Source organism: Myotis brandtii, unplaced genomic scaffold (assembly GCF_000412655.1).
Source record: "Myotis brandtii unplaced genomic scaffold, ASM41265v1 scaffold185, whole genome shotgun sequence".
Taxonomy (NCBI): Eukaryota; Metazoa; Chordata; class Mammalia; order Chiroptera; family Vespertilionidae; genus Myotis; species Myotis brandtii.
In genome coordinates, this window is record NW_005356870.1 from 5,540,157 (window position 1) to 5,560,824 (window position 20,668).

A 20,668-nucleotide genomic window follows, 5' to 3' on the forward strand; every position below is an offset into this window, starting at 1 on the left:
GCACCCTCCCAAGGGGAGTGGCCTGCGGGATCGGGCTGAAACCAGCTCTCTGACATCCCCCGAGGGGTCCCGGATTGCGAGAGAGCACAGGCCAGGCTGAGGGATCCCACCGGTGCACAATCGGGCCGGGGAGGGACCGCAGGAGGGCTCCAGGGCATGTCCGGCCCATCTCGCGCAGTCCCAATTGGCCGGACCCCAGCAGCAAGTTAACCTACTGGTTGAAGCACCTGCCCCCTAGTGGTCAGTGCATGTCATAGCAACTGGTCAACCGGTCGACTACCCTCTGGTAGTCAGTGCACGTTATAGCAACTGGTCGACCAGTTGACTATCTGCCCCCTGGTGGTCAGTGCACATCATAGTGAGCAGTTGAGCATCCTTAGCATATCATTAGCATATTACGCTTTAGTTGTTCGGTTCTGCCATTCGGTCTATTTGCATATTACCCTTTTATTATATAGGACTAGAGGCGTGTTGCACGAAATTTGTGCATGGGTAGGGTCCCTAGGCCTGGCCGGTGATCAGGGCAGATCGGGGCCTGCTGGCTGCTGGCTGGGGCCTTCCTTCCCTGGCTGCCGGCTGCCAGCTGGGGCCTTCCTTTGTTCTGTGCCGCCCCCTGGTGGTCAGCGCACGTCATAGCGAGCAATTGAACTCCTGGTCGAACTCCTGAGGGGACACTTTGCATATTAACCTTTTATATATATAGATTGTTTATGTCTGTGTGGGCAGAGGAGGGGCAGGGAAGAGGAAGACATTGAGATCAGATGAATAAAGGAATTGGGGACAAATACAGTTCTCACGTGGCTGTCAGAGAACATCCTGTCAGGTGAAAGAAAGGAATGGTGCTTTTATGCTTACCGTGTGATTCTGCTGCCTGGAAAAGGGAAATCAGCAAAAACCTGGTCTGTATCTAGGCTTTCTCAGTACGTCAGAGCGGGAGAAAGGGACAGAGGGATGTGCTCAGCTCAGCCCAGCCCTGGATCCTTGCCGAGGGGTGAAGGGGGAAGTGATTCTACCCTCTTCTTAACACATTTTCTGTTAATTTACTTATTAAAATGAGCACATACTGACTTTTGTAATTAAAAATAAATAGATTTAAAGTAAGATTAAAAAAAACCAGAAAGCTATTTTAGGGAGAAAAAAGGAAAAATATTGAAATTTGCACTGGAGTAGATCATTTTAAGTTTTATGTTTAAGTTGTGGCCTATGTAAATGGCACAAAATTCAGAAGGTACAAAATACAAAAGGTGCTACGGGGAAAAGGAGGCCATCCGTTTCCCCTCCCCGAGGCCAGTTTTGCCAGATTCTTGGGTGTCGTTGCAGGATGCTCTATGTTTTTACAAATATATACATATTTTTATGTATAAATGGAGAAGAGCGAGCCCCCCCCCCCCAAAGAAACACATTGTTTTGTATCTTTTTAAAAAATTGAAAATATATACTAGTACTGGTCACATGGATATGTAGCCAACTGTCTGATTCTTTTTTTATTGGTTGTATATTATTCTGCTGCATAAGCTGGTTTTATTTAACCAGCTTTCTATTGAGCATTTGAGTTGGTTTTTGGGTTTTTACTTTAGAAACAGCACTGAAGTAAATACTTATGACTGTATCCTTTGACATGTACGGGTATGTCCATAGAGTAAATACCTAGAAGTGGAATTGTCCAATTTCTTTCCAGAGGGGAGGTGAGATGTACACTTCCTTCAGAAATGAATGGAAGTATTCTTTAGGGACTAGGTGCTGCCTTGGAGCGGCAGGGACTTCAGGGAAGGCAGTGGGAATGTCAGGGCCTTTCCGCTGCTCCTCTCATAGGCTCTTCTTTCAAGAAGTTGATTTTGCTCAAACCTCAGTTTTTATGTTTCAGATTAACAAGGATATGAGGAAGAAATAAACATTTACTGAGATGCTATTATGTGCCAGGCATAGGCTTAGGTCAGTTACAAGCATCATCACTTAATTCTTGTCACACCCCTGTGAACTATCCACAGTTCACAGGTGAAAAATGAGGCTCCGAGAGGCTAGGTAACTTTCCCAGGGCCACACAGTGGATACATGGAGACTCAGATTTCAGACTTTGCCAAAGAACTCGTGATCTTTGTGGTTCTCATTCATCTCTCCCCCCCCACCCCCCCGCCAAAATTAGAAATCTCTGAGGCTCTTGCATTGCAGAAAATCTGGAGATGCACTGAGCATGAACTAGGTATAGAAGGTAGATGTCACTTATGATTGACCTATAATGTGTGACATTGCTTGTACCTCAGAAGTCCCTTTCAATGCATCTGTTTCAAGTTTGCCATCGGGTTATAAGGATTGTCCTTAACCTACAAAGGGCTGTGTTCCAAAAAAAAAAAAAATTATTATTATTGCCCTAACCAGTTTGGCTGAGTGGATAGAGCGTCGGCCTGCGGACTGAAGGGTCCCAGGTTCGATTCCGGTCAAGGGCATATACCTTGGTTGCGGGCACATCCCCAGTTGGGGGTGTGCAGGAGGCAGCTGATCGATGTTTCTCTCTCATCGATGCTTCTAACTCTCTATCCTTCTCCCTTCTTCTCTGTAAAAAAAAATCAATAAAAATATTTTTTTAAAAAATTATTATTATTATTATTTTTTGTCTACTAACTCTGACGGAGAAGATAGACCTAAAACAGTGGTGCTCTGAATGCTGGTTCGCTTCCAGGCTGAACCACAAAAGCCCACATAACCTACAGTGTTCTGAGAGTGTGGTGGCTATAATTCCCTGGTGTGCGCAGTCCATAGTGGGGAGGATGCATGGATAAAGGCGAGAGCCACAGCAAGGAGGAAAATAGGAGAGGCGAGAGCCCTCACATTCTTTCGGGTAAATCCCTACAAGTAAACAGCTGGGTGACATGGGGCCTGGCTGCAGTGAGTCAGGGCTGGGACCAGGGATACGGGACAATAGAGGCTTGCTGAGGTGCTACAACATCACTGCGCAAGGAATGGGGCCACTTGTTATTTTTGAAAGTTAGATGTTTGTAGGTTGGCAACTCCCTCTACTTCTTGTTTCACGTGACTCTATTAAGCCAATAACCTCTGATACAAATGCGCTTCAGTTAAAGAACTTGGATATAATTTGGTGTAATTTTTCAGCTCAAGAGACAAGGAGCTTTTTTCCTCCCATTCAAGCCAGGATAAATTTTCTCATGGGTGATAGGGATTATTATGGTAGTTTTTCATTTTTCTACTTGTTTTATCAGAAGTGGGATAGTTTCCAGTCTAGATGGAGAGAAGATGGTGTTCTTCTGAGCTAATTGTGTGGGTTGGCCGGTAGATGACTTTTTGCTTCCAGACTGAAGGGAGCCAGTGTCCTAATCTCTTCTCACCCTTAGCCCTGTCTTCTGGAGGTTTGGGGAGATAGTGTTGGATGAACTAAAACTTAAGTTTCACTTCTAAGATACACACTCTTAACCTTGCAGTAGGCAGGGAGTAATTTCCTGAGGTGGAAGAGGAAGGAGAGGAGGAAGAAGGCAAGCTCAGTTGTCTCTAGTTGATTGGAGGTGCTGGGAGTATGTCACTGTGACCTGCCCTACCACAGCATGTTCACGTTACTGCTGCTCCTTGACAGTTGACACCCACCAATTATCTTTGCCTCCTCAGACCTACTAATTTATAGCTATTAGCAGGTAGTGTCACCTACCCATTATTATTAGATATTAGATGGTATGTACTAGTGTTATTCATATTGGAATTTTCCACATGATTGGGTATAGCTTCAGCTTGAATTTCATCTAATAGAATATGTATTTTCCCTTTTATTTATAACTATCGCAGTGAGGCATAAATGAAATAATCATAAGTATAAGCTGAAAAAAGAATCTCAGCAAAAGATACATGCTTTCATGGCATTTCTGTCTTCTGTGGATTGATCTGTGAGACTCCCTGATTTTTTTAACTTGAAACTCATTGGATATGGTAAATGAAATTTGTCCTTCCTGAAATCTGTCAAACCTTTCATTTTCTTGGGAAGGGTGGTCATGCTGAAACCCCAGTTGTTGTTTCTAGTTCAGGTTGTTGCTTAACTATAGGGCTTTGTTTTTAATTGAGACACAGATGAGATATAATTGGCATATAGTAGAATGCACAATTTGAAAGTGTACAGTCTGGTAAGTTTTGGCATATGTCTAGACCCATGAAACCATCACCATGATCAAGATAATGAACAAATGCATCTCCCTCAGGAGGTTTCTCTTGCTTACACTCTTTTTTTCCTGTCCCCTCTGTCGCACTCCTACCCCAGGCAACCACGGATCCTTTTTCTGTCACGATAGATTAGGTTGCATCTCCTAGAGTTTAATACAATGGAACCATAAAACATGGACTCTTCTTTGGTCTGGCTTCATTTACTCAGCACAGTAATTTTCAGATTCATCTATGTTCTACATATCCATGCTTCATCTTTTTTTATTGCTGAGTAGTATTTTATTGCATGTATGTACCACAGTTTGTTACCTTCTCACCTTTAATGATCATTTAGGTTGCTTTTAGTTTTTGGCCACTTCAAATGAAGCTGCTGTGAACACTCATGTGTAAGTCTTAGTCTGGATTTATACTCTCGTTTGTTTTGGGTAAATAGGAGCGAATAGCTGTATCACATAGTAGGTGTATGTTTCATCTTTTCAAGAAATGCCACCAGCGTGTATGAGAGTTGCAGTTCCTCCACACACTCACTAACACTGGGTGTGGTCAGCCTTTTCCATTTAGACAACTTAAGTGTGAAGTGGCATCTCACTGTGGTTTTGTTTGCATTTCCCTAACAACTAATGATGCAGTGCATCTTATCATGTGCTATTTACTGTTAGTATACTTTCTTTAGTGAAATGTCTCTTCAAATTTCTGCCCAGTTTTTTTTATTGGGCTGCTTATATTTTTCTTACTAAGTCTTGAGGGTTCTTTATTCTGGGTACAAATCCTTTGTCAAATATGTGCTTTACAAATATTCCCTCTCAGTGTCTTGTCTTTCATTCAGTGTCTTTGGAAGAGTATAGGTTTTTCACTGTGATGGTGGGCTTGCCATACAGAAAGATACTATTTAATTCACAGGATTAAAAGTACTTCGAGACCTATAGCCACACTTCTACTTTCAGCTCAGATAGAGTAACAGAGCCTGTCTTTACTCTCACACTCAGAAAAAAACCACCAAACAAGTAAAATACATCCTGTATAATAAAAGCGTAATATGCACATTGACCGAAGAGCAGAACGACCAGTCGGCAGGGGATGGGGCTGGCGAGCAGGCGGTGCCAGGCTAACCAAGGCTTGTGCCAGCAAGTAGAGGGAGGGAACAGTAATGGGGGGTGGGGCAGCGACCAGCGGCAGAAGAGGGGCGATGGGGTGGGCTGGCACCATCCCCTAATTGGCCCATCTGGTTGCCTCCCGCAGAGGGAGGCTGGGCAGCAACGGCGGGTTGATGGGGGTGGTGCCGTCCCCTGATCCCCTGTCCCCGCCTCCCACAGAGGGAGGCCAGACTGCGGTTTAGGCCCATTCCTCCCGGGGATCCATCAGTAGGACATCCCCTAAGGACTCCCAGACTGTGATAGGGCACAGGCCAGGCTGAGGGACCCCCTCAGTGCACGAATTTTCATGCACCGGACCTCTAGTAAAATAATAATCTTCAAGACCCTGAGCATCAGGCAACAAAGGACAGTATCCTGAGATACAGAAATGGGACGAGTCCCAGAATTGCCTCAGCTAGGGCCTCAAAAGTGTCCAGGATGCAGTGCAGAGAGGGGGAGCTGAGGCAGCGCCCAGAAGGTCCCCTGGATGAAGGAGACCACAGTGTGAACTCGTGAGCTGCTAAGTGGTCAGATGCTGGATGGTTTGAAGGCAGAGCAACAGGACTGGCTGATGGGTTCATTGTGTGTGAGAGAGAGCGGGGGAGGCAAAGATCACTCCATGGAGTGGACATTTTTGGATATGGAGGAGTCTGGGATACACATCAGTATCCAAGTGGCAATGTTTGATGGATATTTTAATCCTCATCCGAGGATATTTTTTCATTGATTTTTAGGGAGAATGGCAGAGAGAAGGAAAGACAGAGAGAAACATTGATGTGAGAGAAACACATCGATTGGTTGCCTCCCGCATGAGCCCTGACCAGGGCCCGGGCTGGGGAGGAGACTGCATTTATTTATTTTACTTTTTCCATTGAATTTTAGAGACAGTGGAAAGGAGGGAGAAGCGGGGGAAGAGAGAGAGAGAGAAACATCGATGTGAGCGAGACACATCAATTGGTTGCCTCCTGCACACGCTCTGACCCAGGCCTGGGATGGAGCCTGCAACTGAGGTACATGCGTTTGACCGAAAATCGAACCTGAGACCCTTAAGTCCCAGGGCCGACACTCTAACCACTGAGCCAAATCGGCCAGGGCTTTAGTGGATATTTTGATCTCAGTCTGATATTCAGGCGAGAGTTCAGGACTGAAGGTCAACTGAGACCTTGGCCAGGCCAGTGGCCTCGTTACGTGGTGGTTCCCCTGAGTACTGATCCGGCACTGCCCTTGCCTCCGGTGAAGCTGGTCCTGCGTGGCGATCCCGTACTTTGTCACTGGCTGTGGCTGCCGTGAGTGTGTCCTCCTGGCCTGTCTGCATCTGGGCTTCAGTCTGGAAGCCAGCTGCCTCGGCTTTGCAGGTGGAGCGCAGCGGACACAGAAAGAGCCTTTCTCGTCCGTAATGACAACCTTTAGGAGGCCGCAGAGGCTGAGGAGTGCTCAGTTTCGATTGTCCGTGCAATTTACTGCTTTTCAGGTCATCACAGATGCTTTTTGTTTGGTTAAAGTGGCCTCCAGTCCGGGCTGGATCTGCTGGGAATGAACGTGGGCAGGGGAGTAGATACAAAAAAGCTGGTGTTGGGAGAGGGCCCAGCTGGCCCACGCCCCCTGCACTGCTGGTTATGCACGTGGGAGATCCTGTTCGTGTGCAAAAGGAGGAGGTCAGGAGGTCCACCATCTCGAGATTCCTTCCAGCCGTAAGGCGCCCAGGTCCTGTCCAACTCTCACTTCCGTGGATTTTCTGTCTCCAGGCCCCGCAGGGGCTCCCGGGCTCCCCCTGTCCAGCCCGACATTCACTCCTCCTCCACCCTCCCTTCCTCCAAGGAAACGAGTGTGCAGAGACTCTTGTCATCTTCCTTGTTAGGAGACGGGAAGAAATGTGTGGTTTCTGATCATTGCTGAGGAGTTCCAGTGGCTCCCGAGTATTTCAGAATTAGGTCGATTTGGATAAGACCTCTGGGCCAGCGTTTCAAATTTCAGTTTGGGTCACGAAAGTTCCTCCCATTTTTAGTTGAAAGGAAGACTAATGATGGAGGGAGACAGTTTTAGTCCAAACGCTTTGATGCCGTCTGCGTTCATTTCTCTGAGCCTGGAACCACTTCCAGGAAGAAGTAGGTGACAGGCCAGCCCCATAAAGAGGAGCCGCTGCAAGCACTTCATCCCGGCAGCCACAGGGAGGGGCAGGGTGGGCTTTTCTTGCTCACTTGCCTTTGGAGAAAGGGAAGGCCAGGCCTCCGATCCTCCGCAGGGAGGGGCAGGGAGGGCTTTTCTTGCTCCTCACTCGCCTTTGGAGAAAGGGAAGGCCAGGCCTCCGATCCTCCTCCCCTCTCCCCCTCCCTCCCCCACCCCCTTTGATCTGTGAAGCATGTCTAATCCTCAGCCAAGTCTGCTGGAACTTTATCCAGAGCAGGAAAAGGGGAAATATTTTTCCTTTCTTGGGTGGATTTGTATTTATATAAACCCTTAGCAATGGAAATGGATCCCAGTGGCAGGCACACGAGGCGGGAAGAGGCAGGGCGGGCTGTCCCTCTGCCCCAGTCGGCTTTGACGTGGGCCAGATGGTGGCAGACCTTTGAAGGGTCAGCGAGGAGAGGGTGGTAAGAGACCTCACGTGCATTTTCTGAAGGACATGCCTGTCTGTGGACCATTATAATACAGCGTAGGCTGAACCAGCAGCAAATCAGTTAACCCCTGACCTTGGTGTCAGTGAGCTGTATGTGCAGGGTGGGGCAAAAGTAGGTTAACAGTAGTGAGTACTCGAAACACAGAGTTTATTCTTGTGTTATTATTTATTTATTATATTTATACAAACCGCTGTAAAGGTACTTTTGCCCCACCCTGTATGTATATGAATGATTGAGTCACTTCATTTCTTCGTTGTTACTAAGAGAAGAGTGATGTGGGAGCCTTAGTTTCCTCTGACTCAGCCTCAGAAGGAAGCTTGACCTTCTCAGTGTGCCCCACTGTTGATTGACACACACGGATTTGTCTACACCTTTTTGGGCCAACCCTTGCTACTTCGCCTGGGTAGTGCGATTTGAAAGTGTGCTTGCCATCAATACAAATGCTTTCTTGTCATGAAACCACTCCATTTAAGCTTCACGTGGGGCCCTCATAGTTCTGCGTTTCTAGGATGCAGGGTGATTCATTTTTAGACCTTCTAGATAAATCTCACACAGAATCTAAAGACAGGATCCCTCGTTTTTGTGTTACTGCGGTTTGTATATTATCTGGCTGAATGTGAAACTGATGAAGATGCTGAGAACAGCAAGTAGAAGGAACTTTGATATCAAACAATCCTTTATTTGCTATTGTTCACTTTTTTAGAACCAAAAGCAAAGCCCTTCCTGGTAGGCGCCTTAGCTTCCTGCAGCTTCCCTGGAGTAATTCCTCCTGCAGATTAATAAATGCCGCAGGAGCCACGTTCACCTGCTGGCCCGGATGTTTGTTCTGGCCCCAGGGATATTCACTTTGTGTCGTTGAAGCCTCACTTCCAAGTGGAATCTTCCAGAAGCTTCTACCTGGCATGTCGCCCTAGGAAACTTCTCAGGAACTCTGAAGATTTGGAGACCCCGATGCTGGTTGAGCAGGTGGAGAGGGTCCAGGCAGAACAGCCTGGAGGAGGTGGGATGAGGCTTTTGTTCCACTGCAGGTGATGGAATGGGGGTGGGGGTGGGGAGGATGTAGAGGAGAGAATTTCAAATAGCCAGACTGGAGGTAGCGGTAGGAAAGCAGGTTGGATGTGTGCAAATCAAACAAACAGACAAAAAGAGACATTAGCAAAGGGAAGTATTAGCTTGTAATATGAGGTATGTGCCTGAACTCAGGCAGACATTTGAAAACAAATTTTGTCAACAGATTTTTCTCCCCTTGGTTGAACTTTAGTCAGATACTCAGGAAGAGGTGCTGTGATCTGAGATCATAGCTCTTGATCCAGAATAGACCCCAGTGATGACCCATCAGGGAAACCCCATGGACCAAATGCCACTGTTCTCGGCATAGACACCTGAGCTACTTAGTCATCTTCTGTCCCTCAAACACACAAACAAAAACCCTTTGTGTCATTATAAGCAGACATTACTATTAGGACAGTCACCTTCTGTCAGGAACTGGGCTAAACAAGAAGCGTTTGTGCCCAGCGTGGGGCTTCAGTTGCATTAATCATCAGGGGAGGGAGGACTTTGCAAGTTGGGATCATTGTGCACGTCATAGAAGTGCTCAGGAGCGTGACTTCTGTTGTTCCTTCTGCCAGTAACTGTCACTGCTGCCACCACTTTGGAGAATGTTGGGAAGAAGCTGAAGTGAAGTGCTGAGATTTAGTGTGTTTCCTGCAGCCTGATGACCAGGCCACACAAACTCACAGAGGATAGGTATGAGTTGTGCCCCTCGTTCAAGGGCATTTTTAAGAACCCCACTGGCCTGCTTCTGTTTGGCTTATAGATAAGAAAATACAAAATTGTCCTCAAAGTTCAAGGCATAGAAGTGCATTTCTGAGTGTTTTTTAAAAAGAAGTCCCAGCATCCAGAATCAAAACTGGACTTGAGAATTCAACCAATGGCTGGACGTCGTTCAATTGCCTAGAACTCACTGGGAGAAGAATGCCACATCCCTGTGGTTTGGGAGACCTCTCTGAGTCCCAGAACTCCCTAAGAGTCTATGTGACCAAGTGCTGGACGATATCTCTGGCCACCCAGCTGACTTCCCAGTGGCCCAGCCAGAAGATTCCTGCTGAATCTGCAGGTACCCTATCCAGCTTTCCCGGGAATTTTGTTGGCACTCAGAGGACAGATCCCTGCTGGCTTTGGTCAGTTGACTGTGGGCAGGTCTGACCCGGGGCAACCCAGCCCACCTCTCTACTATCTAGGAGGCTATGCCATACCCTATCCAACCAGGCTGGGGAGGGCTCTCCCCACATCCAAGGTTTTCTTCCTTAGATAATCTCCCTCAGTCTCAGGGTGGCCTTTAGAAGTCTCTTTCCTCTTGATAATAAATTCCCTGTAAAAAGTCTCTAATTGTTGCCCTAACCGGTTTGGCTCGGTGGATAGAGCGTCGGCCTGCAGACTGAAAGGTCCCAGGTTCGATTCCAGTCAAGGGCATGTACCTTGGTTGCAGGCACATCCCCTGTAGGAGGTGTGCAGGAGGCAGCTGATCGATGTTTCTCTCTCATCGATGTTTCTAACTCTCTCTTTCCCTTCTTCTCTGTAAAAAATCAATAAAATTTATTTTTTTAAAAGTCTCTAGTTGTTTATATTAAGCCCCACTCTGTGGTTTCTGTCGCGCGACTAGACCCTGGCTGATTCCTGCAGCCATCAGTCTTAGTCAGGCTGGGAACTAAGGCTGTCTGACTGCAGATTCGACTCGATCTGATTATTTCTCAAGGACCAGTAATTTCCAGTACATTAAGTTGATTAGTGTGATTAAGGCGTTTAGTCTGCTTTTACATTTTTGATAAAAATCTATTTTAAATAGGGCACAGGTGTTATTTCATGGTCATTATTTTTAAGAACGGAGACGTCTACCGCGCACATGGCTTCCTTCTCACAGAAGCCGTCCCAGAACAGGAGTAGATGTCTGTTTATCTTTTCAAAATAGCAACCCAGTGCCTTCCCCTCTGGGGCTCCTTTCTCCTCTTTGTCTCCTAAGCCCTGGGATCTTTCATTCCTGTTGGTAGTTCAGACACAGAGCCTCGGAGGAAACCAGGAGGAGCGAGTCCATTTTTCTAATTGTTTTTTTTTTTCAGATGTGGTTTGTCCAGCTCATAGATTACAAGTGATGCATACAACATATTTCACCACTTCTGGTTCTGGTTGTGGTCTCCACTTCACTCCCCAAACCTACTTAGGCAAACACTCTTCACGCACACATCCATCCCCACCTTTCTGCTGAAGGCCCCCAGGGACCTCTGAACCCTGGGGTCCCTTTTCTGTTGTTATTTTGCTTGTCCTCTCAGCAGAACTTGGCATCGCTGATCACTTCCTTTTGTTGAGGATTTTGTTTTCTTTTGTGAAGCCACATTCTTGTTTTCCTTCTGCTTCTGGCAGCTCCTGGCTGCTCTCTTTCTTCTTCCCAGCCTCTAAGTTTTCAGCCCCCCAGGAGTTTGTCTGTGGTTCCTTTCTCTTCTTTATCTCCTCACTTTTCTCGGTGATGTCATCTACTTCTATGCCTTTAAATATCATCTTTTGGCCAATCACTCCCAAGTCCCTACCTCAAGCCTTCACCTTTTCCTGCAAATCAGAGTAGTTTATGTAATTGCACACTTAATACCTAGTCTCATGTTTGTCTAACAGTCAAATCTAACCTGGCCTGAATAAAACTCTTCATTTCTCCGCTTCCCAACAAGCCACCTTTTCTCTTAGTCTTGCAAATAGTACCACCACCATCTGCCAGTTTCTCAAACCAAAGATTTGGAATTATCCTTGGTTCTTCTCTGCCTCTGACCTGCACATCCAATTCATTGTCAAGTCCTGTTGAATGTCTACAAAACACACCCAGTCTCCACATCTCCACCAGCACCTCTCCAAACCAGGCCTCCACCATCTGGGCAGGAGTGTGAGCCTCCTAATAGTGTCCCTGCCCTCATCAGAGTGACCTTCTTAAAACAGATCAGATGTCGTTACTCTGTTTAAAATCTTGCACGTGGCTCTTACCACTTAGAATGAAAACCAAGTCCCCATGATCTGGCCCTCACTGCCTCGCTTCCTCTCCTTGTCCGCTTTCTCCTTCACCCATGATCTAACCACCCAAGGCTCTTCTCTGGGCATCCAAGCATCATCGTACTTCAGGTCTTTGCATTAGAGATTCCCTCTGCCTGGAATGTTCTTCCTGTAGCTCACGTCTCCTATTATTTAGATCTCAGCTTAATGGTACCTCCTCAGAGAGGCATCCTGTCCTGGACATGCCAGGGGAAGCAAACACCCAGTCACTCTCCGATTCATTAGCCTGTTTTAATTACCTGGGTAACAAATTTTTTGTTTTAAATATATTTTTATTGATTTCAGAGAGGAAGGAAGAGGTAGATAAAGAGAAACATCAATGTTGAGAGAGAATCATTCATCGGCTGCTTCCTGTACACTCCCTACTGGGGATGGAGCTCGCAACCTGGGCATGTGCCCTTGACTGGGAATTGAACCATGACCTCCTGGATCATAGGTTGGCGCTCAGCCACTGAGCCATACTGGCCAGGCTGGATAACAAGTTTTTATCGGTTATGCAGTTTGTTTTTCACTAGTGTTCTTTGTAGACTATAAGCTCCATGAAATCAGGGATCTTTGGGGACTTACTCCCTGCTGTTCTCATTCTGCAGTGGTGCCTGTCTCGCATTCGTCAAGAGCTAGTTTGCAGCTGTTGCAGGAATGAGTGAATTCAGTGGCAGAGCCAGGCCTGGGACATAGGATTTTCTTCTTTCATTTCTCTCTAATTTATACCAGGATGTCTTTTGCCAGTGAAGCACTTCCTGGCTCCGGGTTATTGATAATCTGCTGTTTACTTAAAGGTTATGGTAACATTTCTTAAAACACTTCCAAAGTCATATTACCTTTAATTCATTTGCATTTAACATCTTCTTTTAAACGTCACCTTTAGTTTAAGTATGATAGAAAACACCTTTACATGGCATTTTATGACCTGCATCTTTTTGGATTTTAATTTTTTAAAAAAAATTTTTACAAATTATTTGCAAAATATGCAGTTTTTACTTCGGACTGTCAGAGATGGGCACAGCCCCGGGCTCGGTGACGAAGGCCCAGACCTGTTTCTGCTCTTTACACAGACTTGAAAAAAATTTTACAAATTATTTGCAAATTATGCAGTTTTTACTTCTGTCAGAGATGGGCACAGCCCCGGGCTCGGTGATGAAGGCCCAGACCTGTTTCTGCTCTTTACACAGACTTGCTCTGCTCCTTCCTGCGTCACTTTCTCTTCCAAAAAATGTTATCGTTCATCATCAAGAGCCGAGACCAAAGTCACTTCACCCAATGGAATATTTTTTTAAATCAAGACTACCCAAAAGTACAACCTGGCCTATTTATTTGATTGATTTAGCCGTGGTCCTGAGGGAGGCACCGTGGTGCTGGGATGAGGTGCGGGCACTGGGACCCGCCCTGGAGCGCATAGGGCAGCCACCTCTGTGGACGGTTGGCGACGTTGGAACCAACAGATGCAGTGGCATGGTTTTAAATTGAACATGTTACTGTTCCGTGTTTACTCCTCCTGTGAATATGCTTTCTGGGCTTTATTTTGTCTTAAGACCTGGTGTCCTTTTATCTCTGGCTTTCCTGTTCCACATAAAAGGGACCGAGGAGTTCGCCAGTGCTTGCGGCCCCCGACGATGCTGGGCTCTCCCGGTGCGGAACCGGCCTGCTCACTGGTTGCAGCGGGTGCTGCCTCTGCCCCGAGGAGACGTGGGAAACATGCATTCGTGTGTCTCATTATAGCTACATCCAGAGTCTCACTTAATTAAATTAATTAAAAGACAGGAGTGGGCCTCGGGGCTGGAGGGTGTGAATTTTACAGAATTGGAGCTGAAAGAGGCCTTAAAGACATCCAGATAATGTCTTATTTAATAGAACCTCTATTCTTGTTTAATGTCAAGACTCCTTTTGCTGTTTGGGGGGATGTTCCTAACCTACACCATTATCCTGGATCAGGAAGTGGGTTTTATTTGCACTTAAAAAGCAAGGTTTGGGGCTTTTAATATTGTGGTTTGGGTTGTCAGTATGATACGTTTTTAGTATTTTCATCATGTGCCTCATATGGGAGAGTTCTGATGAGGGGCAGAAAAAGCTGAGCTCATTTTACTTATCTTCCATTGATTTTACTTTGAAAAACCATCCTAAAACGTGGTGTTCTGCTCTTTCACGGGGGCGGGGGGGGTGGGGGGGACACAGTTTATAAGAGTTTGCTCGAATTTTCATGCCAGAAATCTTGAGTGAGAGCAATTAAGAATAGTTTTTCATAACTTTCATGGGCACAAGGATCCAGTTCAGTGGCCTAACACAGCTTCAGTTAATGGAGGGGTCTGTTTATCAGGCCAAATGTCTGCATCTCCGGGAAGACTGATTGCATTCATTGTACGTTGCACATGACTAGACAATTTCCCGCAGAGGAGAAAGCCTTGGCCCTTCACACTGGCCTCTCCCTTCAGTGTGAGGCAAACTCTGTTCTCTTCCTCTTATTGGCTCACACCTAAAATAAACAAGCCAGCAACCCCAGGGCCTCTTCATCTCGAATGACCCATTTCGCTCTAAGTTCATGTGTGTGCTTTGTCAATTTATGTTTCTAATTAGAATGTGCTTTCAAGTTTACATTGCCACATTGAAATGTCAGTCTCAGAGTTTTTAGTGACCACAGACAATTCTCTCCGATGAATGGGTCATAGTTTATCATGTCCCCGTTGTTGGACATTTGAGAGGGTTATCAAGTTTTCACTGTTGTGAATAGTGTTGCTATGAGGAATCATTGTATAATTTTTGTCAGAAAGCAAGGCCTACTTTTTTACTGAATTTATTGGGGTATCATCAGTTAATAAAATTATATAGGTTTCTGGTGTACAGTTCTATAATATACATCTGTATGTTGTATTGTGTATTCACCAACCCAGGTCAAGTCTCCTTCAGTCACCATTTCCGCCCCCCCCCCCATACCCTCTTCTACCTCCTCCTAGCTCCCTTCCACCTCCCCGAAACCCCCTTCCCCTCTGGTAACCACCATGCTTTTGTCTGTGTCTATGAGCGTTTATGCTTTTTTTCCTCAATCCCTTCACCTTTTTCACCCAGCCCCACAACCCCCCTCCCCTCTGACAGCTGTCAGTCTGTTCTCTATCTATGAGTCTGTTTCTATTTTGTTAGTTTGTGCTGTTTATCAGATTCTACATATGAGTGAAACCATAGGGCACTTGTCTTTCTCTGACTGGCTGATTTCACTCAGCAGAATGCGCTCCAGGTCCATCCATGTTGTCACAGAGGGTACGATCTCCTTCTTGTGTTACAGCCACGTAGTGTTCCATTGTGTAAATGTGCCCCAGCTTTTGTATCCACTGACGGGCACTCGGGCTGCTTGCACCCATCACACAGGACTGCCCTTTTGCTATGTTGACTTTGTCGGATGCTGAGACCCTCCACGTGGGAGACCCTGCCTTAGACTCCTGTATCCCCTGCATCTTCTGCAGCTCCTCGCACACAGCACGGTCCTCTCTCTATTTAAATATTCAGGGAGTGGCTGCACTTTAGTTTAAAATCAAATTTGTGTTAAAGACATTTGAGACGATGAGCTTCTATTTTAGTAGATAGCACATGTTATGAGCCACTCTCTGCACTTGTGATTAAGATAGGTTTTGGGGGGATGAAAAAGCCGTTTTTGTTATTTTCTTAATTTAGCAATTGGGCACATTTCTTAAATCCTAAGAATACTGTCACCATGCCTTTTAGAGTGTACGGTTGTACCGAGCGAGAGCACCGTGCTGGCCATGGCAACAGAAAAAGTGCTGCTGGGTGGGGGGTGGGGGAATGGGGGGTATTAAGGAGCGGCCTTCATCCCTGCTCTTTGGGATTTAATGATCCAGTTGGAGAGAAATTGTATCCGGGGCGTGCTGGGGACACAGGTTTCCTTTGGGTATTGTGGGAATCCATTATGTTAATTATCTGTGTTTCCTAGACCCCGTTACTAATAAGATAGTATTGTGTTGGTCTTTTCAAATCCGCACACAGACCTACCCAGGAAATCCTCTTGCCAGTGCGAGGCTGGGCTATTCACCTTGATAACGCCTTTGGTGGCTGCATTTCCAGGTCATTTGTGTGGGGCTTTGTTGAAAGGCTGCTCCCTCTGCCCACGTCCCATCTGCCCCGTCCTCCTGGTGTACAACTCCTTGGCAGCGCCTGCTTCTCTGGGCTCTGGGGACCCTGGCTCAGTTTGCCTGAGTGTAGATAAAGATGCGTGGAGTCAGTCTGTGAAAAGGAAGGTGAGGAGACGAGGGGCAGATGCTGTCTTTGTCGGGGACGATGGCCTTCCTGCCACAACCCTCAGCGCGCTCTCCGTGGTGATGCAGATGAGAATTTCGGCAGCGCAGGTGGGCGCAGAGCCCAGGCTGCTGTTCTCGTCGCATATTTTTTCTGGGAGCCCATGGGCTGTGGACCCAGCGCTTCTCCACTACCTGCCCTCTCCTTGCTTCCTTCATCCCAGCTCTGTTCCTCGGTCAGATGGTCCCATTGTTAAGGCGAATCTCATGCATGCATTTTTCTCTCTCCTCCTGCAGGGGAGCTGCTGAGTCAGCCCAGACCGGAAGGAGTGGCCGAGATCATTTGCCCCAAGAACGGCAGTGAGCGAGTGAATGTTGCCTTGGTTTACCCACCTACACCGACTGTGATCAGCCCCTGTTCCAAGTGAGTTCTGAACGTGGTAGCCCCTGCCCCTCACTCCTGATCCTGCCTCAGTAGTTGTGATGACAAAAAGCCAAGTTCAAGCATATCTCAACAGACCTTATAAAGTGGCCCCCCCACCCCCCAGAACAGACCTAGTTATCTAGGTGACATCAACACTGTGGCTTATGTAGCAAACTAGGAGCTTTTATTTTTTTCTTATTTGTGATTTTTTTTTTAACCTTTACTGAAGAAAAAAAAAAGTCAGAGCATTTTTAGCAACTTTATTGAGCTATCATTTATATGCCATACAATTCACTCATCAAATGTGTATAATTCATTTTTGCAGCTAAATGCAATCAAAAAAAGCATTGTTTTCATGGGTAGTCTTAATTCTGTCATTGCAGAAGTAAGTGGGCCCTCACCTCAGGGAACAGTGAGTGCCCATCTATAATATCTATAATAATAAAAGCATAATATGCTAATTAGACTAGACGTCCTTCTGGATGAAGCTGGGACTGCGAGGGAAGCCCAGGTCCCAGGTGCCTGCCAGTGGACAGAGGGAAGCCCGAGTCCCGGGTGCTAGAGGGAAGCCGGTGCCGGCAGCCAGGGGAAGGAAGGTGTACTCTTGCACGAATTTCGTGCATCGGGCCTCTAGTTAAATAAGAAAAGCTTGCGGAAAAGCGGTAGTAGGTTACTTTTCCTCTGGGCCTTTGGTTCTGTATCAGTCCTTGGTAGTCAGAGGCTGTGTTGTCTGCTCTCATCTTCCCCAAAAGGGACTTAAAGACAGAGAATGCACCTGTGTGAATTAACTTTTTTTTTTTAATCCTCACTCGAGGATATTTTTCCATTGGTTTTTAGAGAGAGTGGGAAAGAGAGAAAAACGTCAATTGGTTGCTTCCTGACCAGGGCTTGGGCCAGGGAGGAGCCTTCAACCAAACTGAGGTACATGCCCTTGACCGGAATCAAACCTGGGACCCTTTGGTCCTCAGGCTGACGCTCTATCCACTGAGCCAAACTGGCTAGGGCTGAATTAAGACTTTTGGATACAATGTTAACTTTGTATTATAGATAAAACTCATCCTTTTTTCTTTTTTTTTGGTAGTATTAAAAACTAAACAGTGAAACCACTTTTCAACTGAGATGAAATAACTTTTGAATACAATGTTAACTTAGTATTATAGATAAAACTCATCCTTTTTTCTTTTTCTTTTCTTTTCTTTTTTTTTTTTTAGTGAAACCACTTTTCAACTGAGATGAAATGCATTCTTACCACAAAACTTGTCTTCTTGGAGCAGATCTGGTATCTTGGGTGCTGTCACTTCAGCAAAGTATTCATGCCGGAAACCTGCATTTTTCCTCCTACTTGACCACATAGAATTTTTTTTTCATATATAAGCTTTTTACAGGGAGGTTGGGAAGTTCACATGTGAGGATGGTGACCTGTCATCTCCTCTGGGGAAGCTTGCTACCAGGCTGGGTTGGGGAGAGCTGTGTCCCTGGGGTGTCGGCTCTCCTGCCTTTGGGGGGCTCTCTGCGGAGGGAGGGGCCTTCAGTGTCACACTCATTCGGCTCATTAGACAGAACACCTCCAACCCCTTTTTCCTGGGAAATAGAAACACTCACAGAAACGCATATCTAAAGTCATTATATTCAGAATGCTGTTTTAGCTAACACGAATAGAGACAGTGTGATGCCTCGCCAATATGCCCCTAAGACATTGTCAGATCTTGAAGTGCTTCTTAAGTATTAAGCAGAATTACACAGTAACTTCTTATTAACCAGAAAATCCCCAGTCCAGAACCTTTCAGACCACAGAAATTTTCCTGGTCTTTGAATGGGTCCCTTTCTTTCAGATACACTGGGGTAAGGACAAGGGGACAGTACAGGCACAGCAGGTGTGGGAGGGGGAGAAACAGTTGTTCAATACACTTTGCATTGGTGTAGACTTTCCTGAGCCAGGAGAGGCATTAGCCTATTGCTTTGCCCTAGCCACGTGGCATTTAATGGGCAGGAGAGAGCTAGGACTCACATATCCATTTGCAGGAGAAACCGCCGTGGCCTGGAGCCAGCTTTATCGGTGTTTTCCCAGGGGCTTCTTGTTGTCCTGCCACAGAAAGACACTTACACCAACCTGGAAAAATGCTATCAGCCCCGTCTCTCCCACAGTTTATTATACCTAAATGAACAGGTCTTTAAAGTCCCGAGTAACCAGAGCCGCCTTGCCTCAGACATCTAGATGCTGGGGGGAATGCCTTTAGGATTGAACTGCTGTTGGCCTCACTCTGTGAATGGTTTTATTTTGAAATGGATTTTTTTTTGAAGGCCTCATACAGTGGATGGCAGGTTTGGAGTGTAGGTCTCTATTCTAAATGAAGGAAATCTGTGAAAACAAACACATCCAGGCCAGGCCCAGTGGGAGGTCTAACTTACAAGTAGATGACAATATATTGGAAGCAGGAGATTTAGGAGACAATGAGGAAAGCTGTTACAGGAGGTGGGCATTACATCAGCACAGCTGTGGGCTGATGAGCCTGGGAGTTAGACTTGGAGCCCAAATGGGCAGGAGAAACGGAGACGGGGGCTCTTGCACCGGCCTTGCAGCTCCAGCCAAGTTAACTTAAGCAGGTCACTGTAGAGTGATCTTTGACTTCTGTCATCCCATAAAATGCAGGTGGATGGCTCTGAGGGAGGGCCCCCTGGCCAGGGGGCCTCACTGAGCAAAATTGAGCCATGCTGCCTGGATGAGCACACCCATTCCGCCCCCAATTCACTTTTAGAGCTGAACATGATTTATTGTTCAAATCAGGGAAGGATTGAGAGTGGCAGGCGGGCTGTTTAATTATTACACCAGGATGCCAGGCATCAACCAGAGCTGTCCCAGGCAGACCAGAGTAATCACCCTGCTCTCGGGTCACCGATCTAGACCTTAGGGTGGTTTCTAAAAGACATTCCAAGCTCTTCTCTGACCAGTTTACTCCTCCCCTTTATTGGCCAAGTCAGAGACTGGTCATGCAGCTGCCTGCCTTTGACCATGTGTACCCGGTGGTGCTCAGTGAGCTTTATGAAGAAAATCCACTGAGGACTGTGATTTGATCGGATATTCCTTATGAATTCTAAGCTTTTCCATTACTCATTTACAAATGTTCTGGGTGTTTTCTTCCTGAGTCGGGAGAGACAGAGAACAGAGTAGGGAGTGATTTATTCTGGCTTGTCTCAGTGGTTGGTGGCTGAGGTCTGGACAGACATTGCCCTGGTGAGAGGTTACCTGTCCTAAAGGAAATGAAGTACCCCTGCTCCTGCACCTTGGCCTCCAGGGGGACACCGAGGGGCTGATTATCAGAGAGAGATACATGCCATTTCCATACTTTGCCCTTTGGGGCTGATTTTCAAAGATTTGCATTTGAGTTGAGATGAAAATTTATCCAGCAGCAAGTTTGCTGGGTTGCTCTAAAAAATTCTGACCTTCTTAAGGGTACATTTCTTAAAGCTCTATTGAGATAGACTTTCATACCATAAAACTGGCCCATTCAGAGATTATGAAGAATTTGCAACTGACAACATAGTTTAATTTTAGAGCATTTTCAACACTCCAAAGAGAAACCTCCGGCCCATTTGTGATCACTTGTGTTTGGTATAACACCTAGCTCCCTGCAGTCAATACATATTTGTAGTAGCACGTTCAGGAATGGCTTTGCTGCCTGTTGTGATGGCATTAAACAGATTTTTAGTTTTAACGAATTTCTTATAAACACCTGTTATCCCTGGTCCCGTTCAGTCTAAAGGCAGTGAGTTGACTTGCACCCCCCCACTCCTCCCCAACCCCCGCCGCCAGTTTACTGGACAAAAAGGGGAATTAGAGCTGCTTGGAGGGAAGTTGTTTTTTGTTTTTGTCTTTTTTTAAAGTATAGGTAGCAATTTCAAACATAAACTTTATTTTTTAGAGCCATTTAGGTTCATAACAAAATTGAGCAGAAGTTACAGAGAGATCCCATATACCCTTTGCCTCTGCACATGCACAGCCTCCCCACC

General features: G+C 46.2%; 1 protein-coding gene across 1 annotated transcript in view; it reads left to right on the forward strand.

Moving 5' to 3' along the window:
• Positions 1 to 20,668, forward strand: part of MFHAS1 (malignant fibrous histiocytoma amplified sequence 1) — a gene marked incomplete at its 5' end in the record, with an annotated part of 74,313 nt that overhangs the window by 45,628 nt on the left and 8,017 nt on the right. The window contains one exon of the mRNA XM_005864091.2: positions 16,534 to 16,660. Coding sequence (XP_005864153.1) covers positions 16,534 to 16,660 — 127 coding nt within the window. The remainder of the gene's footprint in view (positions 1 to 16,533; positions 16,661 to 20,668) is intronic.